This window comes from Populus alba, chromosome 3, assembly GCF_005239225.2.
Source record: "Populus alba chromosome 3, ASM523922v2, whole genome shotgun sequence".
NCBI lineage: Eukaryota > Viridiplantae > Streptophyta > Magnoliopsida > Malpighiales > Salicaceae > Populus > Populus alba.
In genome coordinates, this window is record NC_133286.1 from 3,201,459 (window position 1) to 3,228,634 (window position 27,176).

The 27,176-nt window shown below is 33.0% G+C and overlaps 2 protein-coding genes across 14 annotated transcripts; both read left to right on the top strand.

Annotated features, from left to right (window-relative positions):
- Nucleotides 1-3,265: 3,265 nt before the first annotated feature.
- On the top strand, nucleotides 3,266-6,235 carry LOC118029094 (COP9 signalosome complex subunit 8). Of its 9 annotated transcripts, none has more exons than XR_012169364.1 (6): nucleotides 3,266-3,429; nucleotides 3,530-3,615; nucleotides 3,702-3,803; nucleotides 4,414-4,521; nucleotides 4,730-5,418; nucleotides 5,543-6,235. XR_012169364.1 is itself a non-coding variant. In XM_035032901.2 (5 exons), exons 1-5 carry the CDS (start codon nucleotides 3,413-3,415, stop codon nucleotides 5,701-5,703), a joined length of 474 nt encoding a protein of 157 aa, XP_034888792.1. In that variant the 5' UTR covers nucleotides 3,274-3,412; the 3' UTR covers nucleotides 5,704-6,235. The 9 variants fall into 9 exon arrangements, 2 of the variants coding, with proteins under 2 accessions (XP_034888792.1, XP_073264044.1); XR_012169362.1 differs by having other exon boundaries at nucleotides 3,268-3,429; nucleotides 4,414-5,234; nucleotides 5,318-5,418; nucleotides 5,564-6,235; XR_012169361.1 differs by having other exon boundaries at nucleotides 3,269-3,429; nucleotides 4,414-5,234; nucleotides 5,318-5,418.
- A 4,479-nt stretch (nucleotides 6,236-10,714) lies between these two features.
- On the top strand, nucleotides 10,715-25,416 carry LOC118029020 (protein PHOTOPERIOD-INDEPENDENT EARLY FLOWERING 1). 5 transcript variants are annotated; one of them, XM_073408163.1, is made up of 21 exons: nucleotides 10,715-11,059; nucleotides 11,300-11,380; nucleotides 11,459-11,566; nucleotides 11,694-11,774; nucleotides 11,859-11,947; nucleotides 12,047-12,171; nucleotides 12,258-12,319; nucleotides 12,747-12,882; nucleotides 13,145-13,207; nucleotides 13,287-13,360; nucleotides 13,449-13,583; nucleotides 14,669-14,707; nucleotides 17,110-17,178; nucleotides 17,344-17,406; nucleotides 17,489-20,549; nucleotides 20,996-21,060; nucleotides 21,142-21,221; nucleotides 22,039-22,280; nucleotides 22,380-22,849; nucleotides 23,537-24,066; nucleotides 24,521-25,416. In XM_073408163.1, the coding sequence occupies exons 1-21, from the start codon at nucleotides 11,000-11,002 to the stop codon at nucleotides 24,951-24,953; spliced, it is 6,066 nt and encodes a 2,021-aa protein (XP_073264264.1). In that variant the 5' UTR covers nucleotides 10,715-10,999; the 3' UTR covers nucleotides 24,954-25,416. The 5 variants fall into 5 exon arrangements, with proteins under 5 accessions (XP_073264264.1, XP_073264263.1, XP_034888703.1 ...); XM_073408162.1 differs by having other exon boundaries at nucleotides 13,287-13,367; nucleotides 13,480-13,583; nucleotides 22,039-22,849; XM_035032812.2 differs by having other exon boundaries at nucleotides 22,039-22,849.
- The last annotated feature ends 1,760 nt before the right edge of the window (nucleotides 25,417-27,176 follow it).

Consider the following 27,176-nt stretch of genomic DNA (forward strand, 5'->3'; position numbering starts at 1 on the left):
TAATATTAATTATATTAAAATAATGCTATACTCAAATAAGTGATATAGTTGTCTTTAAAACCCTTTGAAATAAAGTATTCAAATTAAGAGTATTTTTTATCAACAAACTAGCATGATTTATTTCATGTATCAATTGGATCCATTAGGATCTAAGAGGATCAAATAGGTATTGAACTGATTGATTTATGATATTTGGGTTGAACAATTTTTAGAATTTTTTTAAAGATTGCATTAAACATGAAGTTGAGTTCTAAAAAAAAAAAAAAAATTGATTTAATATAAATGAGGTTGTTTAGTATGTACAATGTATGCAGATTTGTTCTCGTGAGTTTTTAATTTATTCTTGTTCAGTTTTGGATTTAAGTTAATTAATTGTGTAGATTGAATTCAAGTTTATTAGTTGTTAATTAGGGTTTATTTTGTGGGTCATATTATATGTAGCTGAAAATAACATTAAAGAGATAAATTTTTGTCAGTCATTAAAAATTGAAGAACATGAATGTATTTTTTTTTCATTGTTTTCTTCATTGAACTTTTAGAACTTATCAAAAATACTTTTAGTTCTTGGTTGAATAAATGATCAAGATTTTCTAATATAATTTTAGTTTGCTGATGAATATTATAATTTTTAATTATGGGTTTTAAGAGTACATTTGGAACAAGGTGCAAACATCATTACCTTAAATTTTGTATTTTTTTTTGTAAAAAATTATTTTTATATATGTTTTTAGATTGTTTTGATGTGCTGATATAAAAATAATTTTTAAAAAAATTAAAAATATTATTTTAATGTATTTTTAAGCAAAAATATTTTAAACCGCAACCATTATTATAATTCCGAACACATCTTAAAAATTAACATTTCATGTTCGCATCAATGCATCCACTCATGGTACTAAATGTCAAAGACTTTTGCTTGGTGGTAAGAGTTGAGATTAAGGGTTTTGCTTCTATGATGGTCTCAAGTTCGAATCTTATGATTACTAATATGATGGCCACTAAAAGTTTACATATTAGTTAACTTCAAGGCCCGTGAGATTAGTTGACGGTGCGCAAGCTGCCTAGACACCCCATTAATAAAAAAAAATGTTAAATAAATTATAATTCGAATCCATGTGATTGCTAATATGATGACCACTTAAAGACTTACATATTTATTAACTTTAGAGCTCCGTGAAATTAGTTAAAGTACGCGCAAGGTTAAAGTACGCGCAAGCTGGTCTAGACATTCACATTAATAAAAAAAAAAATTTGTTAAAGACTTTTGATGAAACAATGTCTTATATATAAATGTGATTTTTTTAAAAAAAGATGGTATAAATTATGAAATGCACTCAATAATATCTAATAACTCTTGAGCCCTAGGTAGACTTGGATCCAAATTCTAATCATGTAGGATATAAGCTGGTTTTTTTAAAAAAAAAAAAAATAATATATATATATATAACAATGGTGGTTTTGTATTAAATTTGAAGCATAATCAGTTACCAGAGAAAGAATCGTCACTTAAATGTTAGTAAAGTTATTTACTAAAATATGGATTAACTTGAACGGTTGATTAATGCTCAATGACAAAAGTATATTCTATACATATTATGTTAACATTGATGTTGATATATGTATATATTATATTGGATTAAGAAAATGTAAATGTTATATATATATATAGGTTAGATTCGAGTTGTGTTTTGGATTAGGGCTTAATAATATTCATATTCTATCAATTACCTATCAGGTAAAGGTAATAATTTATAAGAACCCATTCATTCATGTCGTATCCACTAGATTTAAATTAAATTATAATTCTCATTTAAAATATTTAGTTAATCAACACTTATTATAATTTCACATAAATTATAATAAAAATAAACTCTCTTGAAACCTTGATTATAAAATAAAGTTGAATTTATAATTTTTATTAAATTTATTTTTTAAAATTGCAACCTTAAAAACTACGATAATATCACAAATACTCTTAGGAATGTTTTTTTTTTTTTTACATTTCAACATGTTTTTTAAAGTGTTTTTTTTAATTATTTTTTCATGAAAATATCAAATTAATATTAGTTATTTTTAAAAGTTAAAAAAATAAAAAATATTTTAATTAAATTAAAAAAAAAAAGAAAAAGCTGGGACACGTTACCAGAAAAATCACTTATAAATCAATCAACGGCATCATGACAATGTAAAAGCCTTCAATCAACAATTTATTAATGCTTGTTGATTATGTGCAATCTTATATTAAAGCCTTTTTCTCTGTTCCGAGACAAAGTAAATGTTATTAAGAAATCAATAATGGCTCTCTCACAAAAATATCAATAACCAAAGTTTTTTTTTTTTTTTTTTAAAATACACTCAAATCTCAAGAAGAAATAATGATCCCTGAGTGTTAATTGATCTAGAAACACATTAATATAAATAACAATATCAAAACAAAAGGGAAATTTAATACAAAAAAGTTTAAAATATTGGGTTAATGACTCGTTATATATATGTGTGTGTGTCTATATATATAGAGAGAGAGAGAGGGGGGGGGGTTGTGCCTGTATTTTTGTTAACTAAAAGCTTACATATTATTTATCTATCCAATTAAATAATAAAAAATAGATTAATTACATGTATTAACCATATATGTTTACTATTTAACCATTTTGTCATTGCACATAATTTTTATAAATTCTTCCACTGTGTGTTTATACAAGATAAATAAATATATAACAGATAACAGGATTTAAAAAAAAAATAAATAAATTCTGGAAAAGAGCTTTAAATTAAAATAAAAAATACTTAAAAAAAAAAACAGGATTTAAGTAAGAAGAATTTATTGTTATTAAGACCCATTTGTTTAATGAAAAATTATTTTTTTAAAATTTTTTATATTTACTTATTATTAAAAAAATTTATCAATAAAAAATATTTTCCAGCAAAAACAAATTGGTTTGGTTTTTAAAAAAAATGTTTTTTTTCTTTTTATTTTGAATCTAAAATATTTTTTAAAAATTATAAAAAAATTCAAAAATATCTTATTATTTATTGAATTATATCAAATTTAATTTTCAATCTTTTAGATTTTAGTAATTATATATTTTGTTTTAAATTTTTTTTTTTTATTTTATTTTTTATTTTAATTTTAATATAATTTTTATTTTATTTTTTTTATTTACTTTTCTCTTGGTTGTTTTTTAACTGAATTTTGATCTACCATATCTAGTTAATATTTTTGTTTTATGTTTTTTATTTTAAATAATTTATAAAATTATAATTTTTTTAATTTTATTATTTTTCAATTTTTCTATCCATCGGATTTCATCTTCATTATTTTAATTGTTGGTATTGGCGGCAGCAATGGATTTCAGTCCGCTCACAGACGCTTTAGCTTCCAAATCCTACGAAAAGAGCGCTGATATCTGTGATGAACTTATGCTCAAGGTTTTATTTCTTTATTTATTAAATATGTTTTTAATTTTTTTTTGTTATTCTTCTGTAAATTAAGTTAAAATAAATAATTTCTGTTAATTAAATCGACCAGGCTACCGCAGAGCTGGAGGAGGCTCCATTCGAGGAAGAATGGCCTTTTGCTATCCATCTTCTCTCCCGTATTTAAGCCAACGATATGTTTTTTTTTCTTTCTTTTTTTGAGTTTTGAATTCGTTTAATTAATTAATTTTAATTAGATTTGATCTGGTGTAAAAAATTTACAGTAACAGCGCAAGATTTCTGTGGAAATCAATACCGTCAACGGTTAAAGAGAGGCAACCAGAAGTGGTCTCAACAAACTCAATCGCTTGTTGCTGCTTTCTCAGGCAAGTTTTTTTCCCCTCTTGAATTGTATGCTAATTTGAGCTAGCCAGCTAGCCAGCTAACATGTTTGTTATGGATTCATTTAGCTATATAGGGCACGATCGCGCCTCCATTAACATGAAAGGGTTAGCTTTAGGTTATTTAGATTGTTTGTTTGCTTAGCCAAATTGGTATTTGAGTTTTAGGCTGCAGTATTTTGGAGAGGGATGCACTTTTCTTTAACGAGTAGAAAATGATATGTTTGGATTCAGGGAAGTCAATAGAGAGGTTGGTAAATTTCATTGAAATATTCATATGCGCTTACAAATGCAAAAATATCAGACTTTAAGAGTAGTGGATATTCATACTCGTAGTGCTATTTTTTTTTTTAAAATGGATGCTTTGAAACAATGGTGTCTGCTATCAAACACCCTTTTTAATGGAAATAACATGAACAAGCTATGGAACTGATGCAATCTAGGATTCAGAAAGTATTAGTCTTCTATAATTTCATTGTAGAAATGTGTCCTCAGATGTACTGGATTTGTTCTGTTCAGAAGTCATCAGCCAATTTATTTGCTGCAGTCTTTGAATTTGATATCATAACACGGTAAACAATCCTTGTTTTCACAGAGATTTACACCGAGAGGATGTTTCAGCTTTTGCTTTCTGCTTATTCAACAGTAGGCATCCAAGATACAGCTCTCTTTCTGGGAATGAATGAAGATGCTGCTGCAAGTTGTAAGATTCGGATACTCCATTCTCACTTGTTTTTTCTGTTATGGGATGTCAATATTGATGAGTAGCGACTCGTGTGCTTTGGCGCTTTAAGTCATACAGGAGTGGGATTAGTGCTTAGTTTCAGTAATTTAGCTTCTCCATGGTAAAAGAAGAGAGAAAATAGAAAAATAGAATTACCACTAACGATAAAACCATGATAACAATACAGGAGAAAGTGAGAAGTGCTTTCAAAAGCATCGACGATTACTGGGCCAAACAGAAGCTGACAAGCTCTGATCAGTGTCTGACTAGAGATGACCAGGGGAATTTCAAAGGATGTCCCAACCATCTTTAAACCAAATGCTCAACCAAAGAAAGCTTTTCCACAGGAAGTTCAGTTAATGTTTGAAAAAGAAGAGACGAACTTCTCCAGATCTCCAACTGGGAGCTGGTTTTATGGTTTTCAGATTAGCACAAAAGACAAACCCTGGATCTCTTGCAATGTCAAAAAGGGCGAGTACAGCCGAAAAACAGTTTTGTTTTTGAATTTCAAAATAGAGAGAACTGGAAACACTATGCTAACTTTCTAGCTTAGTTGGAAGGCGTGGATATATTCGTGATTCAAGGTCCTGCTGGTCAAATCTTGATATTGAGATTGATTTTGAAGTCTCATAGTGGGCTGGCCTGTGGATTATGGTAGCGTCTACAGAAATCATGACCTTTCCCTATATATGGTGAAGGTTTAATTTATTGAAAACATTATTTCAAGCAAAGCTTCTGTCCTAAATAGTTTAGTAAGCAATTGATTCTCTTGCAGCTACAACATTGATCATGCTAAGAGCTCAGGATAGTTAAGACATTTTGTCTTTTACCTATTGCTTTCTGGCATAACAAACTCAGACACGGTCTAAACTCAATGTATGTATTCATGAAGCTATCAATCTATCCATCTTTCTGTCCATGTATGTAATGCATGCGTGTGCACTGTATGTTAGATTGCTGTATGCATTTGTCTAATGCATACATGCTATGCTGTCAACAGGGTTTCTGTTTTCGTTTGCAGCTGTAATGCAGCAAGGTTGGGCTGTCAATCCTGCTTCTCGAATGCTTATCGTGAAAAAGCAGCCTGTTGCAACAGAGCAGAAACTGGATCCCAGTAAACTACATCGCTTGACAGAATATGTGCTCCACTTTGAGCAGTAATAGAACTCTAAAACACTACCAACTTCTACTGAAAGTCTTCATGTTCTGATCGCTGGTTGTGATGGGTAAAATCTTTTGAGGATGCACAGTGCTTGAATGTGCAGCAAGGAAGCTGAAAGAACTGGTTTGTCTTCTAATTGGGGGAGCTTCCTTTGGTTGTTTTTGCTTGGAGTTGTAAACAGTTCTATAGTTGAAACGCCATTGATACAGAGTGAGTGAAAATTTTAGGAGATGAGCAACATGGTTCTTGGAATCATCTGGCTGATATCTACCCCATACAGTTGGAGTGAACCAGAAGCTTGGCCAAAATCTTCCTTCATTGCTAGGTTAAAGATGGGTCGTGCCTCTCGCTGTGTGTGTGTGTGTGAAATTGCGTTTGCAAGTTCTTACACGTTCAACTGCTGCTAATACCTACCAGTGCAAATTGTTTCTCTTCCACCCGTGTGAATAGATTTGAGGAACGGGAGCTGATTCAGGAAAGGGCTTGGGTTATTTATGTTTATTAAAATGATGTTGGTTGTTTTTTTTTTTTTTTAAAAAAATAAAATTATGTTGACATTGTTGGGCTAAATTTTGTTTGAAAATAAAATTTAAAGAGAAACATCATCTAGTTTAGCAGGTTGACTAGGAAAAATCTGGTTTTTCGAGTATGGGTTGAACCAAGTTTTTTTTAGTTTAAATAGAATAAGACATTAATTTGGTAAAATTTAATTGATCTAGTTAAATTTCTTTATTGACCCAAATAAATCCAAAGCAAACACCCGAGTGTTTTATTTTATATATAAAAAATAAAGAATAAAATGACATTTTAAATCAAGAGCTAGTGGTACACTGTGGATTTGTATTTTTTCCATAAAAAAATAATGTTTAGATAATGTAAACGTGTTTTGAATAAATAAGAGAAATTAACATTTTAGTTTTATTTTAGTTAAATGATATATTAAAAAAAACAATGATATTAATTGGATAATTACAAAAAAAAAGTTAACGATACCTTGAAGAAAAAATCTATAAGGCATAAAATTGGATAGAAAAGAAGCAAAAAATTTGGACTACGTCAACAAACGTAGAAGAACGTAAGGGAAAAAATTAACAAGGATCTAAAATAAAAAATAAAAAAGGTAAAAATTAAAAAAAAAAATAAATTAGATAGCAATTAAATTTTTTCGATTAAAAATTTAAATTAAAAAGAAAATTAACTCAAACAAAACGAAGAAAAATAAAAGAATGTTGGCAAAAAAAAAATTACACCATAAGCTTTGGTTGAAAGGTGAGATTAAAAATAAACAAAAATCTTTAAAAAAAATTAAGAAAAAAAATAAAAAATAAAAAGATAAGGATAGATTAAAAATATATATATGTGTGAAAAATTGAAACTAAATGACTAGATTTAAAAGAAACAATACTTACAAAAGAGCAAATGACAAAGAAAAGAAACCTGAAGATAAAGGACATAAATTTTTGTTTAGAGGGTTAAATTGAAAAGAAAAATAACTTTAACAAAAAAAGATTAAATTAAAAAAATAATACAAAATAAACTTGAAAGTGAAGGGTAAAATTAAAAAAAAAAACTTTTGTAAAAAGGTCAAGTAAAAAAAATCAAAAGTATAAGAACCATATTGAAAAGCATGATATATTACAAATTGGAATTGAAAAAACTAGATTGAATAAAACTCTTATTGAAGAGTTAAGAATAAAAACAAGAAATCAAAAGAAAAAGGATCAAATAACAAATATAAAAAACAAATGAGACTAATATGCAATTCTTGAGGGAGGAGAGAGGAAAAAAAAAAAAGACCCACTAGTGATAAACCACCTAACACTCAATAACATGTGTTATACTAGGAGAAAAAAGATGTGGCAATGCATGTAAAAACAAAGGAAGATGGACAATTTTAACCAACAAGAGGCACCGACTGAAAGGCATTAGCGCCTTCTGCGTGCTGGCGTGTGCAATACATGCTCCAAAAGTTTTTAAAATTTAATATTATTTTAGTATGATAAAATACAATAATTGAACTAAAGAATACAAAAATAATTTTACTTTAGCCCAAAACATTATATATAAAGCTAAAAGCCATCAACCTTTTAAGATTATCGCATGCTATCTCACAATTCACTGTGGATCGAAGTAGTGTATTTTTTAAAAAAATTTTCACTTTAGTCCTCAAACTTTTATTTTGTGCGATTTAGTCAATTAAAGCCCAAATTAGCCCCCAATTGCATTTTTTTAGGGGGGGTGACTGAATTTAAAGCTAAGGGATTGAAGTTAAAATCTCGAGTAATATGAGGGGCAGGTTGAAAGTTTTTTTGAAATATTTATTTTAATCTCTTATATTTTTTAGGTATAAGGGTGAGCAATCCCTTAAATTTCAACATATTTGAGCCGGGGAATAATTTTTTTCCAGGTTGATTTCAAGTAGTTTTTTGGCTTTTAGGTGGCAATTGAATGGTTTAACAAGGTCTCTGATGTGGTTTTTAGATGTTTTTGGTCAAAGTGGCTTGAAAATGAGATTTTTAGGTGAAAAAATGATGGAACTCATTTTTCCAGTCACCGTAGTGACCGAATTCTAGATTGAAGCAAGTGATGCGTTGGCTGCAAACACAAAAGACATGTTATTTAAAAAAATATATTTAGAGCAGATGAAGGTGTCATTCACACCCCATTAAACTTAAAAAGACCCTCACCTGGGCGCCTGACGTTGCAGGCCCGAGCGTGGGGCCACTGCTTCATTGGACTAAATGTTAGGCCTAGGCTTATTAGGCCCACAAATGCGTGGCTTGTTTTTTTTATATATATATATATATATATATTAGTTTTTTATAAAATAATGCATTATTTATGTATTTTTTTTTCAAATAAATTTTTGGTCCATGTTTTAATTAGATAGTAATTATTTTAAAAATGATAATGAGTGTGCTTAATTTTTAAAGAGGTGAATATGATTCATCTCTGGTTTTTTTCTTAATTTTATATAGATTATTTTTTTTTCAATATTGATTTTTTATAAGATTTTTCATATATGTAGCCCTGCATTATTATTTTTTTAATTATTGTTCAATAATTTTTTTTTGTGTTATGTGCATCATTGCATTTTATATATATATATATATATATATATATATATATATATATATAATTATTGTTCAATAAATTTTATATGTGTTGGTTTCTATTACAAATTTTATGTGTGTTGGTTTCTATTACAAATTTTATGTGTTTTTCTATTACAAATTTATTTTGATAGAGAAATTTATTAAATATGATCAGATAAATTATCCGTGGTGCGATGTGAGATATCTTGATCTTTATTTTTTGCTTGGTTTTCTTGATTTCAGTTTTGTTTATTGTTGATGAGTCTTTTCTTCATTATTTTACATAATGGTTATTGGGTTGTTTAATTAGATATGCACATAATTTTTTTTGATTTATAACTATTTGGTCAATGCTTGTCCAATAAAGTTTTAAAAAACTCTTTAGATGCTTTTAAGTTGCTATTTTTGAGGGGGAAATTTACCTTTTAAAATGAGGGTTTGAAATATATACAATATTCATTTTATACATTACATGTAGATGAATACATAAAATACTTTTGCAAACTCTTAACTAAGCTATTCAGGCCTGCATAGTAACAAAGAGTTGACAAACATTTGTTACTTTTTACTTGCTAATAGATGCTTGGACCTCACTTTTTATTTATAAGTTGAGCTTTATATTTTTTTTATTCATCATGTCACTTTTTTATTTTGAGTTGCTCAAACAAAATGTATATTAGATTGATATGCTTTTATATTTTATAATTTGATTCTTATACGAAATTTAAGATAATTTAAACAAGTTTATTTTGCATGTTATTTATTTATTATTTGAAAATTAAATTATATATCTTTTAATGCTATTAATTTTTAATTGCATGTTTATTTTTTTTAATTATTTTATAATTAAAAGTACAGTATGTTTCCAAAAATAGTCCTCCACAATACTCCAACAACCTATGTAGTATTTTACTGTAAATTAAGCCACGCCCTTTTAGTTTTTTAGGTAATAGCTGTTTATTTTATGGAAGAGAATTTTAAAAACATGGTTGTATTTATATTTTTAAAAAATTTATGTTTTTATTAAAAATTAATTTTTTTATATATTTTGAATTTGTAGTGTTAATAATAAAAATAATTTTTAAAAATTATAAAAAATATTATTTTAATATAAAAAATATTTAAAAAAACAATCATAATTATATTTTTAAATACATGATGAATTATCCGTTCATCGAAGATTTTTCTCAGAGACGACAATAGTTTGTAATGAAAAAGATATGCTCTCATGTCACGCGAGCTACCAACTCAGTTACGTGGAAGCAGCAGAAAACTTAGAAAAATGGTGAACGTGCAAAAGTACAGGCAACTCCGGAAAAGAAACAACATAAAGGCAAACCTTAAATTAGTGCCCCACTATATATATAATTTCTTTATCAGGCCCAAAACTACTGATTTTATCAATTACGTCCCCATTTATGTGAAACTTCGCAGCCGGATTTGTTAAATAACTGGTGACAACTAACAACATTAAGTAAATAAATAAACTATATAAATTGTATGCATGATAATTAACTAGGGGTAACTTGGTAATTACCATAAAAAAGATAGAAAAGAATTACCCAAATTAATTTGGCTTATTTTTGAAAATTATTAATTCAAAGAATTAACTAAATTGTTTTTGGTGATTCAGAAGAAAAAAAGGAGTTACCCAAATTATATTTTTGAAATAAAAAATAAAATAAAAACTGAAAAATATTATTCTATGTATTTTTAATTAAAAAATATTTTTACAAAAATACCTACATTACCAAACTCACACCGACTACTTCTCCAAACATTTAAATCGAAGGATTTGATTGAAAACGTATTTATAAATGGGTGCTTTAATTGATAAAATAGTCATTAAGGACTCGATTGAAAACTATATATAGTTGCAAGACTTATAACACAAACATATTTTTCTGTTGTTTACTTTATCTTTTATCTCCCAGAGAAGAAGAGTATATATTAAGTTTTTAAAAAAAAAGAAAAGGAAAAGGAAAAAAAAGCTGAAAGAGACAAATCTGAAACCCTAACGCCGAAGGAAAGAGGAGGAGGAAGAAGAAGAAGAAGAAGAAGAAGCCTTCGAAGCTGAAGGATCATTCCCTCTCCGATTTATCTAATTTAATTTAAAAAGCCATAAGAGCAATCTACTTTCTCGTCGACATGCAGGCGGTTAATTGTTTTTAAGAGAAAAAATAAATAAAAATAAACGGAAATGGCGTCGAAAGGTCCAAGGTCTAAGCTTGATCACGAGACGAGAGCTCGGCGTCAAAAGGTAAGTACTTCGTCACTCTTTATTTTTATTTTTCTTGTTACGGTGAAGTTGAAATGATTTTTTTCTTTCTCGATTTTGATGAGCTGATATTAGGGTTAAAATTTCAAAAATTTAGATTTATAATTTTGAAAAATAAGTAATTTTACTTAATTTTCATGCGACATTTAGGAAATTTTAGTGGAAGTTTGAGGTGTTGGGTTTTTTAATTATTATTATTTAGTGATAGATGGATTTTTCTAGGCACTGGAAGCTCCAAGAGAACCCCGTCGCCCGAAAACTCACTGGGATCATGTTTTGGAGGAAATGGTTTGGTTGTCGAAGGTAACTCATTGAGTAGTTGTTGATTGCTGCGTGGTTGGAAATGTTATATTTTTTTGTTAATTAAATTGCTAATTACAGGATTTTGAGTCGGAGAGGAAATGGAAATTGGCGCTAGCCAAGAAAGTGGCTTTAAGAGCAAGCAAGGGCATGTTGGATCAAGCCACCAGAGGAGAAAAGAAATTGAAGGTTTTTCTTTCCTATCTTGGACTTGTTTTCTTAGTTCTTTTCATTTGACAAAGAATGGACTGGTTTCATATGAAGGTTTTGTTGTATGTCTATTTTGATGTTAAAGTTTTCATTTCATTGGAATCAGGAAGAGGAGCAGCGGTTGCGAAAAGTAGCAGTCAATATTTCAAAGGATGTAAAGAAGTTCTGGGTTAAAATTGAAAAGCTGGTAAATTTATCTAGAATAGTTTGATCCTCTACCAACTTTTATGTTTCCTTTTTCTCTTTGAACTTTCCAAAACTGTGTCTCCAGGTGCTTTACAAGCATCAGATGGAGCTTGATGAGAAGAAGAAAAAGGCACTTGATAAGCATCTTGAGTTTCTTCTAGGACAAACTGAGAGGTGTTTTTTGTTTTACTTTATTATTGTTTCTAACGATGACTTGGAGCTTTTTCCTGTTAATTATGGATAGGCCATTGAATCTGCACTTCATGTTGCTAGGTACTCTACAATGCTGGCTGAAAATCTAGTGGAGAAACCACCAGAGCAATATTTTGCACCAGAAAAACCGAGTATGGCGGATAGGGTAGGAGATGATGCTAATACACCCCTGCAAGTCGTTGATGGTAAGCAGAATCACTTAGTTTGATTATTAAATTATTAGCTGGGCAATGGGTAGATATTCTTATCAAATTCTCTGCTCATTGTTTAGAGGCCCAAGTGGACACTGCAGACAATGACGATGAGTATGATGTGCAATCTGAAGATGAAGTGGTGAGTAGCCTTTCATTTCTGTGTCTTTATTATGTAAAATTTTTTTTCCGTTACTTTGTTTTACGCAAGATGTAGTTATAATGTAAAAATCCTGTTTGTGATCAAATTAGGGCTGGGCAATACTCTGTCATTTGATCTGTTCATTAATGCCTGGAGTGTGGCTTATATAATTCTACTACTAGGAACCTGCTGAAATGGCATAAAACTTGTGTGTTGTTTATATATCATGGTTGAATGGTGAGATTCTGTTTTGGGTATACCCTGTTGTTTCTCAGGTTCCTTATGAGCAGCCTTGGGCTGTATTTGATGCTGCCCCATTTGTTAGCTAAAAAGTTTGTGGAATTGTCATGGCAATTCCTTTGTTTGTCCTACATATTTGCAATCTGTATGCAATCACTAACAATCTCATTTACCGATATTGTTCTAGGAAGATGATGAGCATACTATTGAGGAAGATGAGGCTCTTATAACCAGAGAAGAAAGGCAAGAAGAATTGGAAGCTCTGCACAATGAAATGGATATTCCCCTCGAGGAGCTACTCAAGCGTTACACTGTAGAGAAAGGTAGAAAGCTGCTCTCGTGATTTTCTTTTTACTCCTGGGACATGCTATTTTCCCTATACTTTTTGTTCCATTTTCCGGGTTATGCTTGCTGTCTATGGTGATAACCACTTTGACAGTGATATATTAGTTGATGCTGTCCCCTTGTTAGATAAGGGCTCTCTTTCCCTGTCTACATGTGCACATATTTGTCTGGATGGTCTTGTTTGACCGTGTTTGTTCTATGCTATATCACCCCATTGATTATTCCCCCCTGTTTTTTCAGGTGGCAGGGAGAGTAGTGAAAATGGAGCTAAGCCATGTGCAAATGGGGAAGAACACTGTGAGAGTAAGCTGCTGTCGACGAGTCACGTCTCTAGCAAGCACTTTGATTGCCTGATACTATTGTTTAGTTATATGTTTTGCAGGCAAAGGAGAAGATATTTCTGCTGCTTGTGAGATGGAGATAAGCAGCTCGCCTGTTAATGCTGGTCGTCGTTGTGTAAGTTGTATGTGTTTATGGTTGCCATTGCTGAATTACCTGAAGTCAGCTAAAAGGGTTCAACATAATGTCTATTATCTAATAATAGGGTAAAAATAATGGTGCCTTGCCCATTCCAGACAACAATTTATTGGAAATCGGGGCATATGAAACCAGAAATCAGTTAAGTATCTCTGAGGATCCAGCCAGAGAACATGTGCCATATGATTTCAATGACGAACAGGTAAGATACTGTATATACAGACACCAATCTCTGAACTCTTTGCCTTCATACTCTATTTGTCTTTTCAAGTTTCTATGTCTAATTATAAGAGATTTAATTATCATAACAAAATATTTACACATGCAAACTTCTGTTTCTGTAGATTTTAATTTTCCATGTAGTTTTGTTTTCATCAATTTGGTGATTATTTGGGAAAGTAAATCAATTAAGAGTCGACCAACAAGAGACTTGGATCTCAATCTTAAAATCATGGCTTGCATCTCAACTTCAGAAGCAGATATTTGTTGCTTGAAGCTTGATCATTGTAAAAATACCTCAGAAAATTTGTTGGAAGTGTGGAGAATGGATGAAAGAGGTTATTGGCGATGAATAAATAAAGTGGTTGAAACTGAGTTTTCTTAGCATTCATTACAGCCATCGTTTTTCTGTATAATGGTAAAGGGACCCTAAGATGCTGTTAAAGATCTGTCTAATGGCAATATTTAATGGTTCCATTTTAGGGACCAGAGTGATGAAAGTAGAGTTGATGCTTTTTCCAACAATGCTGTTTGCAAAGAACCACTGCAATTCCTTACTTTCAATTATTCCTTTTCTCTTCTTTAGTATAACAGTACAGGTTCTTTCATGCATATGTATATGGCTGTCAAACCTTTTCCCCTTGCTGCTATTAATAAAGTCAGGAATCTCTCACAAATTTCTTTTCCTTATGGAATTACGGGTGGCTGATCTGAGTGATCTGGACTAACTATTACTAGAATTATCTTAAGCAATGAAAATAAAACAAAAAAAATCATTTAGATTAGCTATAAGCTTTAGGTAAACCCTTCTCTGCTGTTACAAAACTCATCAACCCGCATCTTCAAAAAGGAAGGCTAGTGTATGGGAGACTTGGTCTTGTTTCCACAATTGCTTCAATGGACACAAACACACAAGAATCCGTTTTGTTATTCCAGAAAAGGGGAAACTAATAACTGAGAAGGAAATCAATTAGTTATTAGTTTGTGTTTGGGTTATTGTCAGTGTTATAATATATGGTGTTATTATTTATTTGATATTTATGTTCACCTGTATCTTTGGTAATGTAGGAAGATGGTGATTTTGATCTTGCTGCTGAAGAAGAAAAGGTATATGGTAGCTATGATTTGGTTCTTTCATGCAGTTAGGATTTTTTTACCCTCCTTTTCTGCTCTTATGGTTTTTTCCTGTACAACTTGAGCATAAAATCTTATTCTTCTTTTCAATAATGAATATATCTGCCCAAATGCAAATTCAATAGAATCCATTTGTGAATTTACATGGGATAAATGAACTCTTAAGTACCTTTTCTGTTATATATTGATTGAAACTAGAGAGAACTATTTAATCAGTGTGTTGTTATGTCAGACTTTGATATAGCTCTTGGGCTTTTCTTGTTGTTGGGAGTCTTATTATTGCTAGGAGGATTATGAAGTCTGTGATACCTTCTGTTGAATGGAGGTTGCTAGGCTCCTATACCTTCTGCAGAGGTGTACCTGCTTCCTTGCATATAGCTTTGCAATCATAGTATTTCATTGTGAAATTGACATAACTGAAGACTGTTGTTTTCATAATATCCTAATGATTACTAGGGCAGTGGAACAATTTTTAAAAGTCTAAACCCACATGCTCACCCTTGCGTTATCCTAAATTTTTTAACTGAACTCCTACATAAATTACTTGGTCAATTGAAACCCTGAATTCTTCAATTTTGACCGATCAAGGTCAATTAAACCAAATTGATATGCATGTTTGTATTTTTTGTCATGGCATTTATTCCCCGCTCTTATGTTGTACATGACACTAACCTGACATGTCAGAGGACACATTAGTTGCTTATATCTAAATAAAGGTACAACTCATGAATAATAAAAGTTTGAAATAAAAAATTAACCAAAGTCATAGGAAATACTATATGCTTTGTTAAAACAGATGAAAAAGACTTACAACAAAAAGTAAAAGGATCCAGAAAAGTACTCAAACAAATAAAAAAAGAAGAAAAAAGACAGGTAAACAAACTATATATAGAAATAAATGAACGGTCACGGTTTTACATCTCAATTGAAATTCATTACGGTTTTTCATCTCCATTGAAACTGGTCTCTGCAAGTAGTGCAGGGTTTTTGAACACAAATTGTGTTTTGTGGAGTACAGCGTGGTTGGTGGCTGCAGTATAGGCTTATGATGGTGGCATGACCTGGAGTGGTTGTTGATCTTGTTTAGAGAGAGAGAGGGGGGGGAGAGAGAAAGGACTCTTTGTTTTTGGTTACAGATTGAAACAAAGAGAAGAACCAGATTTTATTGGAGAAAAGGGCTCTGCTGGGTCAAGTATCAAAGCCACCAGGTTATTCAAAGACCCATCTGTTTTTCAAAAGAAAAAAAAGCATTCTTTTTTTAGTATTTTTCACCAGTTTGTTTGATCAAAAGGTTTTGGTTTGGGTTAATGAAATAGATTTTGTTGATTTGTAATATAGTTAGAATGCTAAAGAGATTGGAGATCGGGACATCTATCCCATGAGAGAAAGGAGAAGAAATGGACTTTGCAGACTTTGATTTTTGATTTGCAGATGTGCAGTTGTGCAATTGTATTTTTGGATTGTTTGGTTATTATTAGAGGAAAATAATAGAAACAAAATGCTAAACTTAAGATAAAAAAACAAGAAAAAACTCAAGAAGATTATGAGCTGTTGGATCATAATCTTAATGTGGACCCAAATAGTGGGTCTCACTAATCCAATGGCTCATGTATTCTTGAAGTTTTTTTTCTTAATATCAAACATCAATCTAACTGAGAATAAATAAGAATGGTATAAATTTTTAATTTTTTCTTCTTATTAAGAACTCGAAAACTTTCTTTACTAAAAAATGGTATGTGTGTGTGTATATATATATTCCATTTTTCATTTCTGAATATACTAACACTCTAACAAACTGATGTTAATAATTCCTCATCTCATTTAATATCTTTCTTGTATTTTTGGATTGTTTGATTGACCAATTGATTGAATTTAAGGTTTGACTGGCCATTTTATCTATGGAAGGGCTTATTGAATGTGATGAATGTAATAGGGTTTCATTGATGTTGGACTTAATTGATTGAATTTACCGAATTTAAGGTTTGATTGACCAAGTTATATATATAGGGGCTTAATCGGCAAATTTTGGATAACACAAGGGCGTGCTTGTGAACTCTGCTAACTTTAAAGCATCCTACTTTGCATGGCATTTATTGCAAGGGTTTAGTATGTAATGTTGTGACTGTCTGATTTGTGTACATCTTTATTACAATCCCAAATCATACAATGCACCAAGTATTGATTAATAGGTTGTCTTATATGTGGTTAGATGTGATTATCAGGTCCTCTTTCTTTCACCAAGTATCAAAGAGGACAGTGTTAATGTGATCAAGTGAAGTTCAGATACTTCAATTTATGTGTATGCTCACCTGCCATGTTTAAGATTTCAAAGGCTGGGTATTTGACTGTGATTTGCCACTGGCTTCAATGTTCAGGATGATGAGACAACCTTGTTGGAGGAGGAAGAGATGGCAAAAGCAGATTCAAACAATCCCATAGATGAGGTAAAGAACAATTTGGATGTATCATATTTCTTTGTGTTCATTGACCTTGCATTTAGGTGAAGAATTCTATGGTTCTTCAACAACATTTTATTAGAACTTCTGATTTTCTTGCTAGTTTATTTGTTTATTTTCAATAGTTTGCCTGAGATAGCTGCTAATTCACAGATTTTGTTACTGCAAAAGGAGAGTGAAATTCCTTTGGAAGAATTGCTTGCAAGGTATACAAAGGTGGGTTAAAGAATTGCTTCTGTGCAGACCTTTGTCTCATATTGTATGTTGATTTATTTTGATTATCCATGTCTTCTTATAGGAGCCAAACAGTGAAGTTTCAGAGGATGAATCTGAATACGCACCAGTATTATCAAACAATATGTCAAATTCCCCAGGCCATGAAGAAGAACTGAAGCAGCTGGATAACTCAATGGATGAAATGGTTGAACATGGGGAACATCCTCTTGTAGAAGAACAAGAGAAGGGAAATGAAGAAAATTCAGAAGAAGGAAGGGAGAGTGAAAGTAAGATTGCTGATGCTGCTGCAGCTGCAAGATCTGCACAACCAACAGGCAATACATTCTTGACAACCAAAGTGCGCACAAAATTCCCCTTTCTTCTCAAGTATCCTCTTCGTGAATATCAACATATAGGCCTCGATTGGCTTGTTACAATGTATGAAAAAAGATTAAATGGGATTCTAGCTGATGAAATGGGGCTTGGAAAGACGATCATGACTATTGCTTTGCTTGCACACCTAGCATGTGAAAAGGGAATATGGGGTCCTCATCTGATTGTGGTTCCAACAAGTGTCATGCTTAACTGGGAAACAGAGTTTCTTAAATGGTGTCCTGCCTTCAAGATTTTAACATATTTTGGCAGTGCAAAAGAGCGTAAATGCAAGAGGCAAGGTTGGCTGAAACCAAATTTCTTCCATGTATGCATAACAACTTACAGACTGGTGATACAGGATTCTAAAGTCTTCAAGAGGAAGAAATGGAAGTATTTGATTTTGGATGAAGCTCATCTGATTAAAAATTGGAAGTCCCAGAGATGGCAAACTCTTTTAAATTTCAATTCAAAAAGACGCATCTTATTAACTGGCACACCTCTGCAGAATGATCTCATGGAATTGTGGTCACTAATGCATTTCTTGATGCCCCACATCTTTCAATCTCACCAGGAATTTAAGGACTGGTTCAGTAATCCAATAACTGGGATGGTGGAGGGGCAAGAAAGAGTGAACAAAGAAGTTGTTGATCGTTTGCACAATGTTCTCCGTCCGTTTATCCTCCGTCGATTGAAAAGGGACGTGGAGAAGCAACTCCCCATGAAACTTGAGCATGTCATCTATTGTAGACTTTCAAGGAGGCAGCGTAACTTGTACGAGGATTTCATTGCTAGTTCAGAGACACAAGCTACCCTTGCCACTGCCAACTTTTTTGGGATGATCAGCATCATAATGCAACTTCGTAAAGTTTGTAATCACCCTGACTTATTTGAGGGTCGTCCAATTATTAGTTCTTTTGATATGGCTGGTATGGACATCCAATTGAGTAGTTCTATTTGTTCAATGTTTTCACCTGGCCCATATTCATCTGTAGATCTTTGTGCTTTGGGGCTTATATTTACACATCTTGATTTTAACATGGTTTCTTGGGAGTGCGATGAAGTAAAGGCTATTGCAACTCCTTCAAGATTAATCGAAGAGCGTGCCAATTTGGCCAACATAGAAGATGTTGGGCCTGGGTCTAAACATTTGAAGAGGTTGCCTGGAACAAATATTTTTGAAGAGATTAGAAAGTCATTATTGGAGGGGAGATTAAGAGAGATGAAGCAACGGGCAGCATCTATTGCATGGTGGAATTCCTTGAGGTGTCGGAAAAAACCCATATACTCAACAACCCTACGAGAACTTCTCACAGTGAAGCATCCTATCTATGATATCCATTGCCAAAAAGTTGAGCGACTCTCCTCGTTATGCTCCTCTAAGCTTGGTGATGTTGTTCTTTCACCAATTGAACGGTTCCAGAAGATGACTGATCTCGTGGAATCATTTATGTTTGCAATTCCAGCAGCACGTTCCCCTGCACCTATATTCTGGTGCAGTCAGACCAGAACTCCTGTGTTTCTGCATTCAACTTATGAGGAGAAATGCTCTGAAATGTTGTTGCCTCTTCTTTCACCTATTAGACCTGCAATTGTCCGGAGACAACTGTATTTCCCAGACAGGCGCCTAATACAGTTTGACTGTGGAAAATTGCAGGAGCTTGCTATTTTGCTCAGGAAGTTAAAGTCAGAAGGCCATCGGGTATTAATATTCACACAGATGACCAAGATGCTGGATATTTTGGAGGCTTTCATAAACCTGTATGGCTACACTTACATGCGTTTAGATGGATCTACTCAACCAGAGGATAGACAAACTTTAATGCAGCGTTTCAACACCAATCCCAAAATATTTATCTTCATTCTATCAACCCGTAGTGGGGGTGTTGGCATCAATCTTGTTGGGGCAGATACTGTAATCTTCTATGATAGTGACTGGAATCCTGCGATGGATCAACAAGCCCAAGATCGCTGCCATCGGATAGGACAGACACGTGAAGTACATATCTACAGGTTAATCAGTGAGAGCACCATTGAAGAAAATATCTTAAAGAAAGCCAATCAGAAGCGTGCTCTTGATGATCTAGTTATACAGAGTGGAGGATACAACACAGAATTTTTCAAGAAGCTCGATCCTATGGAATTATTTTCTGGGCATAAAACACTTCAGATTAAGAACATGCAGAGGGAGAAAAACAATAACAATGGAAATGAGGTTTCTTTGTCTAATGCAGACGTGGAGGCTGCTCTGAAGTATGCTGAAGATGAAGCAGATTACATGGCATTGAAGAAAGTCGAACAGGAAGAGGCTGTAGACAACCAAGAGTTTACTGAAGAGGCCATTGTGAGATTGGAAGATGATGAATTCATAAATGATGATGATATGAAGGCTGATGAGCCCACAGACCATGAGATGACAACTTATTGCAAAGAGGGTGAGGTTAATTTAGATGAAAATGATTGCATTGAAGAGAGAGCTGTAACTTTTACTGGGAACAAAGATGATGTCGATATGTTGGCTGATGTCAAGCAGATGGCAGCGGCGGCAGCTGCTGCTGGACAAGCTATCTCATCCTTCGAAAATCAGCTACGTCCAATAGACAGATATGCAGTCCGTTTTCTGGAACTGTGGGATCCAATTATAGACAAAGCAGCCTTGGAATCCCAAGTTAGGTTTCAGGAGACAGAATGGGAGCTTGATCGTATTGAGAAGTACAAGGATGAAATGGAAGCTGAGATTGATGATGATGAAGAGCCATTGGTGTATGAAAGTAAGCAGTGTGTGTGTGTGTATTTGGTTCTAGTTTTTGGTAAATGAATCAAAATCTACAAATCAGTAACCTATAATACTACTCTCTAAGAGAATTGTAAGGTCTTTGTATCATTAGTCTGAATGGTGGCAGGATAGAAAGATTGAACTCATGCTTTTCTCAATTTATTCATTTTCTAATTTTCTTGATGAAATCATTTATATAACTTGTAATTTTGGTTTCAAGACTTTTCAGTTGAAGTTTATAATGAATGACTACATAGCATGTCGTATCCAGTTTCCACTGCAGTGGGCATCCATTGATCATAAAACAGAAAAACCATATTCAAGAAACCTTTTCACTGTGTACAGGGGTTATATTATATAGATGCAATCATTTGAATTTTTTAGGATAGACAATTTTATCACAATTATTAGCAGAGGTGATGATTTTTCTTGTTATATCAGGATGGGATGCTGATTTTGCGACCGAGGCATACCGACAAGAAGTTGAGGCGCTAACTCAACATCAGGTTAGTGAATTTTGTTAATGCTGCCAATTGTCTTTTCGTTAAATGTCTCTTAAAACTTATTTTTTTATTGTGTTTTTGTAGTTGATGGAAGAAAAGGAAGCTGAAGCTGAAGCTGAAGCTAATGAGAAGGAAAGTGCAGATGGACATTTAGATGCTACGGTGTAAGACAATTCTGAACCTATTGTGAAATCATTCTGCTGGCTATTTAACTTTATTTATTAAAAAAAATGAAATTAGGATGTAGGTCAGCAATTAGGTACTTGGCTTTGTTTGGCCTTTTAATTTTATTTTTTTTTTATGGCTGAGGGGTGTTCTTTTATTTGTTATTTACTATTTGTTTTGGCTGCATGTAACTTTTGGAAGTGAATGTCCTAGTATCTTTAAAATTTCACACAAGCAGTTCATATTTACCATGCAGTGCACTATTAGTGTGGGAGACACAAATCACACCATGGAGGTCTCCTGGGTTCAAACTACTGCATTTATTATATTAACTGTAAAAGATGTTAATGCTGAAAAATGCTGAACAGAATGGACACTTAGGTGTAGATTGAGTTTTTTGTCGATTTATGGTTCCACTGAAACATCCCTTAAAATGGTTACTTATTTTACTGTCGTTAATAAATATGGATAAAGTTGGCATTTGCTTTCTAACTGAGCTATTTAACTGTCTTGAGAGTGAAACTAAATAGTGCATGAGGGAGGGGTGAGACAAAGAGAAAAAGGAAGGCTTGTGCCACATCCTTGTTGCATGGATAGTGTTTTTGTCATTAAAAATGCAACAGGCACTGTTCTCCCACATTTCATGAATCTTCCTGACAAGCTTGCTGCCATGTAATCTGGTGGCAAACCTGGGAAAAAATCATTCTGCTTTATTGTCTCGTTGTCTCTAAAGGTGGCTATTTCTTGGGCACACCTGAGTGGCACTCTTTTTTATTGTTATATCAAATGCTCAGTTACTACTCTGTTTCATATCAGCAGGTGTAAAGTGCCACGCAATCCTAAATCGAAGTCTAAGAAGAAACCAAAGAAAACCAAGTTCAAATCCCTCAAGAAAGAATCTTTAACTTCTGAATTGAAACACATGAAAGTGGAGGCATCAATAGATACTTTGTCTGCAGATGATGATGACGATGACGATGACGACAACGACGTGATATATCCTGATGATGATACATATTCAGATACTACGTCTCCTTATTCAAGTGTGCAGAGAAAACGTAAGAAAGCAGAATTAGCAATTGATATAGACAAAAAGAGGTCAAGGAAGAATAGCAAGAAATTCAAAAAAGCTCCCGAAATGTGCCCTTTTGATGTAGATTTGGATCTCTCTGGAAAGCAGCATGGCAGGTCTATGGAATTAAAACCATATGAGGTGGTTTCTGATCTTGAGCAGAAACCAGCTGGCAGGAGCAAGATGGGAGGGAAAATCTCCATCAGTACCATGCCAGTGAAACGGGTGTTGACGATAAAGCCAGAGAAGTTAAAGAAAGGGAATGTTTGGTCGAGAGATTGTGTTCCTCCACCTGATTCATGGTTGCCACAGGAGGATGCAATATTATGTGCTGTTGTACATGAATATGGCCCTCACTGGAGCTTGGTCAGTGAAACTCTGTATGGGATGGCTGCTGGTGGGTTTTATCGGGGAAGATACCGCCATCCAGTTCATTGTTGTGAGAGATTTAGAGAACTAATCCATAGATATGTTTTATCTTCTCCAGAATACCCTATCAATAATGAAAAGATGAACAATATGGTCTCTGGGAAGGCCCTTCTCAAAGTAACTGAGGTAAGTCTGATTTCATTTGCATTCAAATGTGTTCCATATATTGGAGAAAATAGGGAGAGAAGATTGAGAATATGAAATGACACTCCTGAAACATTCATTTATTTATTAAGTCTAGCTAATTGAAACTGGATGCTTATTTACACCCTTGAACCCTGATCCAGGCACTGTCCTGAAGATATTAACCAACTGGTCAGCAACTCTTAACAATTGATTGATAACAGTTGGTGGTACTTGGATTTGATATCTTTCAGGTGTTCTATTTTTTTTTGTTCTTTATTTGTATTGATCTTTGGCCATAAAAAATTGCTTTAATTAGCTGCTAGTTAATAATATTCATGGTTTTGGGATTTCTGTTATACCATCGCATAGGGTGCAGCTAATGCAAGTTTCAGTGATTAATACCAGGAAACTTTATTAGCCTGCTTGCCATTATCTCCAAAACTGCAGGTTCACATGCATATACACCTGTTTTTTTTCTCAGAATAATCTAAAGTATCTGGTTAATCATTGTGAAATTACCACTCCTTAAAAATGCCTGCTGCACTGTTTACACTTTCAGTGGACAATTGATTTTAATGAATGATTAGAAATATAACAAGATTGCTGGAGAGAACACTAATTTGGTAATTCCTTAGTGAAATACACAAGACAATAATGCTCATGCTGAACAATTTTTTGTTGCATCAGGATAACATTCGGATGTTATTAAATGTTGCTGCTGAGCAGCCAGACCATGAGTTACTTCTCCAGAAGCACTTCACAGCACTGCTTTCTGCTGTGTGGAGGGTGAACTCTCGTGCTGAACGTCAACAGAACTTGTCATCATCTCGAAATGCTCTTTATAATCATGGAAGGGTTTTCAATTCTTCTGTCAATCAGTTACCTTGGAATTCCTCAAAGGAATCTTCAAAAAGAATGAAATTCACTAATTCGGGACATAGTAGCAAGTTGCTTGCTGCTGCACTCCATGATGCCAGCAGTAGAAGGCCAGATGATAGAGTTTCCTATTCCAACTTGAGCGAAGTTGCTCCTGCCATTGGTGAGCAGTTGGAAATAACATTGGAATTCCAAAAAGAGGAAGATAATTCTTTGATTCAATTCCCACCTATAATAAGTTTGTCAATACCTAGCTCAGCACCATTGACATCAGTAACTAAGGATAGAGCAGAGGCTCACCATCTCAGAGCATCCACAAGTATAGCTGAAAATCGATTCAGGTATGATTTCTTGCAATCAAGAAGATGACATTGATCCGCTTGTTTGGTATTAATAGTCTCTTGTTAATTCCTATTTGATGATGTTGAAGATAACAGCTTTAGCAGCATAGTATTGTTGACTGAGAGTTTTAGGTTTTACTCTTGTAATGCCTTCCAGTTTGTTAATTTCCTTGTATGAGAACTGAGTTGTCTGACTGAATTGTGCTACCTTTGTTTTCTTCCCTGCTGGAATCCATAGTGCTTGATGGATCTCTTGATTTAATGCATTTTATCAATTTCTTAATGCACCTTCTTGAAAAAATCCCAGGGATTATTATGAAGCTATTATTAAAATCCAGAAATTGATATGTGGTACAGATGCTGTTGATCATTCTATTCAGGTGCTAACAAATTGAATCCTGACTAAGCCAGTTAATTGACTGTTTAAGTTGCTGACTAAGTCCTTTTGTCCCAGGGATGCAGCAAGGGCTTGTGTTGAAGGGGATCTGGGCTGGGTTTCATCTACCGCACCAGCAAATGATTTCAAGTTGCGGCTGCCTTCAAAGATGCAGTCCTTGGGAAAGCACAAGCTCTCCGTCTCCGAGTCAACCAAGCCTCTGAGGTCAAAGATGAAGAAAACTTTAATAGAGCACAGTCAAGGACACCTTTTTGCCGAGCCAGTATCCCAGCCACTGCCTGTACTGTCATCCAGGGATCCCAATTTAAGGTTTGACCTGCCGCCAATAGCCATTCAGGATGACAAGGATGAATATTCTATCTCATGCATTGAGAAGGAGCTTTCAGCGGAAATGGGGACCTGGGATGCTGTCGCACACGACTATGTTCTTGGTTTCACATCGGGTCTTGATGATTTTTCATCGTTGCCGGAATTTACTGACATCGGATAAGGTCAAACCACAGAACAGAACATCTTTTATCCGGCCTTGGCTCCCACGACAAATGTGTACTGGTTGGAGGAGTGAGTGCCTTGCAGCTGGGCAACCAATAACCGAGCTCTTGTGGCGCATGGTGGTGTGGTAGGGCGACATGATTGAATCACCTGCCCATTTAGAGGACACCAATCAAGGACATGGTTGTCTCACATGGCGGTGGGAGCTCGTCTGTAAGGAGGATCTGAAGTGGCTTTGCAGGAAGGATCCCCAGGGTAGTGAAATTACAAATGTAACATCATTTTTTGAATTCGATTCTTATCGGGGGGATGTGCCAATTTTGTTGGGGTCAGTTGATTTATCAATTTATGGCATGCTTCCGCATATAAAGGAACTAGGCTAGGGCAAAAGATATGAATGAAAAATTAAATGTTGAGCATCTCTCTAAACCCTAACGACCTGCAATCTATCCCCATACAAATCCCATTGATTTTCAAGCTAGGTAGGGTGTGTGGAATGGTTCTGAGAATCCAGGACCGTTGCATTCCAAGCATATGAATTAATATTTCATATAATCATAGGATTGTAGTTGTTGGACCGTGACCTAGTTTTAGGGTTCATGTTGCTGATCGGGTCGCATCCACAGTCCAGTGACAAGCAGATAACAGAATAATTTGTTTCCAATTCCAATCACACTTTCTTTAATCGCCAATAATTTGATGCTTGATTTCTAAGAAACCGAAACTAATGAGTACACGAAAGACGCGTATTGAGTAGACAATTACATGGGTGTGTATTTCACTCAAGTCATAGATACAATTTATTGTACAGTATATATGGTTGAAAAAATAGAAACATTTATTGTGGGGGTGTTTTAGTTTTTTTATAGGCTCACTAGTCATTAAAAAATTGGATGGGATATGATAGTTTTTTTTTTTTAAAAAATATTTTTACAGTAAAATTACTTCTTTACCTTTGAGATCAACAAAATTTAGAATTGTTTATAAAATATTGTTTTTTTTTTTTTTACAAACTTTAAAATATTAAAAATTTTTCTTTACCTTTAAAGTCAAAATATACTTAAATGACCAAGGATTTTTTTTTTTCCCCCCCCCCCTTCTTAGGCTACAGTTAAAATACATTTTTACCCTTATAAAAGACAAAAGATAAGTTATACATTTAAGGGTGTTTTGGTCCTTTCACACTGGTTTATTTGTTATTTCCAGGGTAATAAGACTGTTTTAGTAATTTACATTGATTTTTCAATTTTTAATTCGAGAAAGTTGTTGGCATGTTTTCTTTATGTACCAGCTTGTGGGTGACGTTCATGCTTTATGGGTGACGTATTCGATGCCACTTGATGTTCAAATCTCGCCTTTTGCCATATCCTTAAAAGTGCCACCATATCCCTTTTTTCCCCTTGTGACGTGTGACGAAGGTTGTTAGGTGACTTGTCGTTTGTGGCAGTTTTTTTCCTCTTCTTTGTTTTCTCTCTTCTAAAGAAAGTACATGTTTGTTTACACACACACGCAATTTTAGTCCTTATATTTTTTATTTTTTGTTTTCATCATTTTCATCACTTTCCCTTTTAGAAAAGATTTTTATGTTTTTAATTTAGTCTTTAAATTACAATTTATCATATATTATTTTTTTCAAATTCACTTTTTATTCTTTTGGTTTCTCATTTTAACATTTGGTTTTTTTGTTAAAGTTTTATTGGTTTTTAATTTTATCTTTTAATAAAAATTTATGCAGTTTTGTTTTTTCAATTTAATCCTTGTTCTTTTGATTTCCTTTTCTTTTTGTTAAATTTTTTTTTTTCAATTTAACCCTTTAATTTTTTTTTTTAATGTTGGTTTTCACTCTCATTCTTTCAATTACAATTTTTTATGTGGTTGATTTTTTTTTTCTAGCTACATCCTTCAATGTTTGATTTGTTCGAGATTGAGTTTCATGATTTTTTCATTTGTCATGCTTTAAATCTAATGACACTAGTCTCAAGTTTAAGAGTTAATACAATTATAAATCCTTTTTCCCCCCCTCATTTTCTTCTACAATCCTATCATTGTACATATTTTTTTAAAAAAATTGTTTTGTGGCCACCTTCAATTTCTTTTCTATTGGTTTGTTTAAGTCTCATTATCTAGACCACGAGTTTTGCAAGTTTTTGTTTTGGATAAAGATTTTTAAAGAAACTGTTTGTTTTGTATTTAATTTTTGTAGATTTTTTATATTTTATTT

Excerpts from the sequence above, each read along its gene's own strand:
- LOC118029020 (XM_035032812.2), top strand. The coding sequence starts at position 11,000 with ATGGCGTCGAAAGGTCCAAGGTCTAAGCTTGATCACGAGACGAGAGCT. Across the intron at positions 12,320-12,746 it reads TGCAATCTGAAGATGAAGTG|GAAGATGATGAGCATACTAT; the intron begins GTGAGTAGCCTT and ends ATATTGTTCTAG. Across the intron at positions 17,407-17,488 it reads TGCTTGCAAGGTATACAAAG|GAGCCAAACAGTGAAGTTTC; the intron begins GTGGGTTAAAGA and ends GTCTTCTTATAG.
- LOC118029094 (XM_035032901.2), top strand. Across the intron at positions 3,616-3,701 it reads CGTATTTAAGCCAACGATAT|TAACAGCGCAAGATTTCTGT; the intron begins GTTTTTTTTTCT and ends AAAAATTTACAG. Across the intron at positions 3,804-4,413 it reads GCTTGTTGCTGCTTTCTCAG|AGATTTACACCGAGAGGATG; the intron begins GCAAGTTTTTTT and ends TTGTTTTCACAG.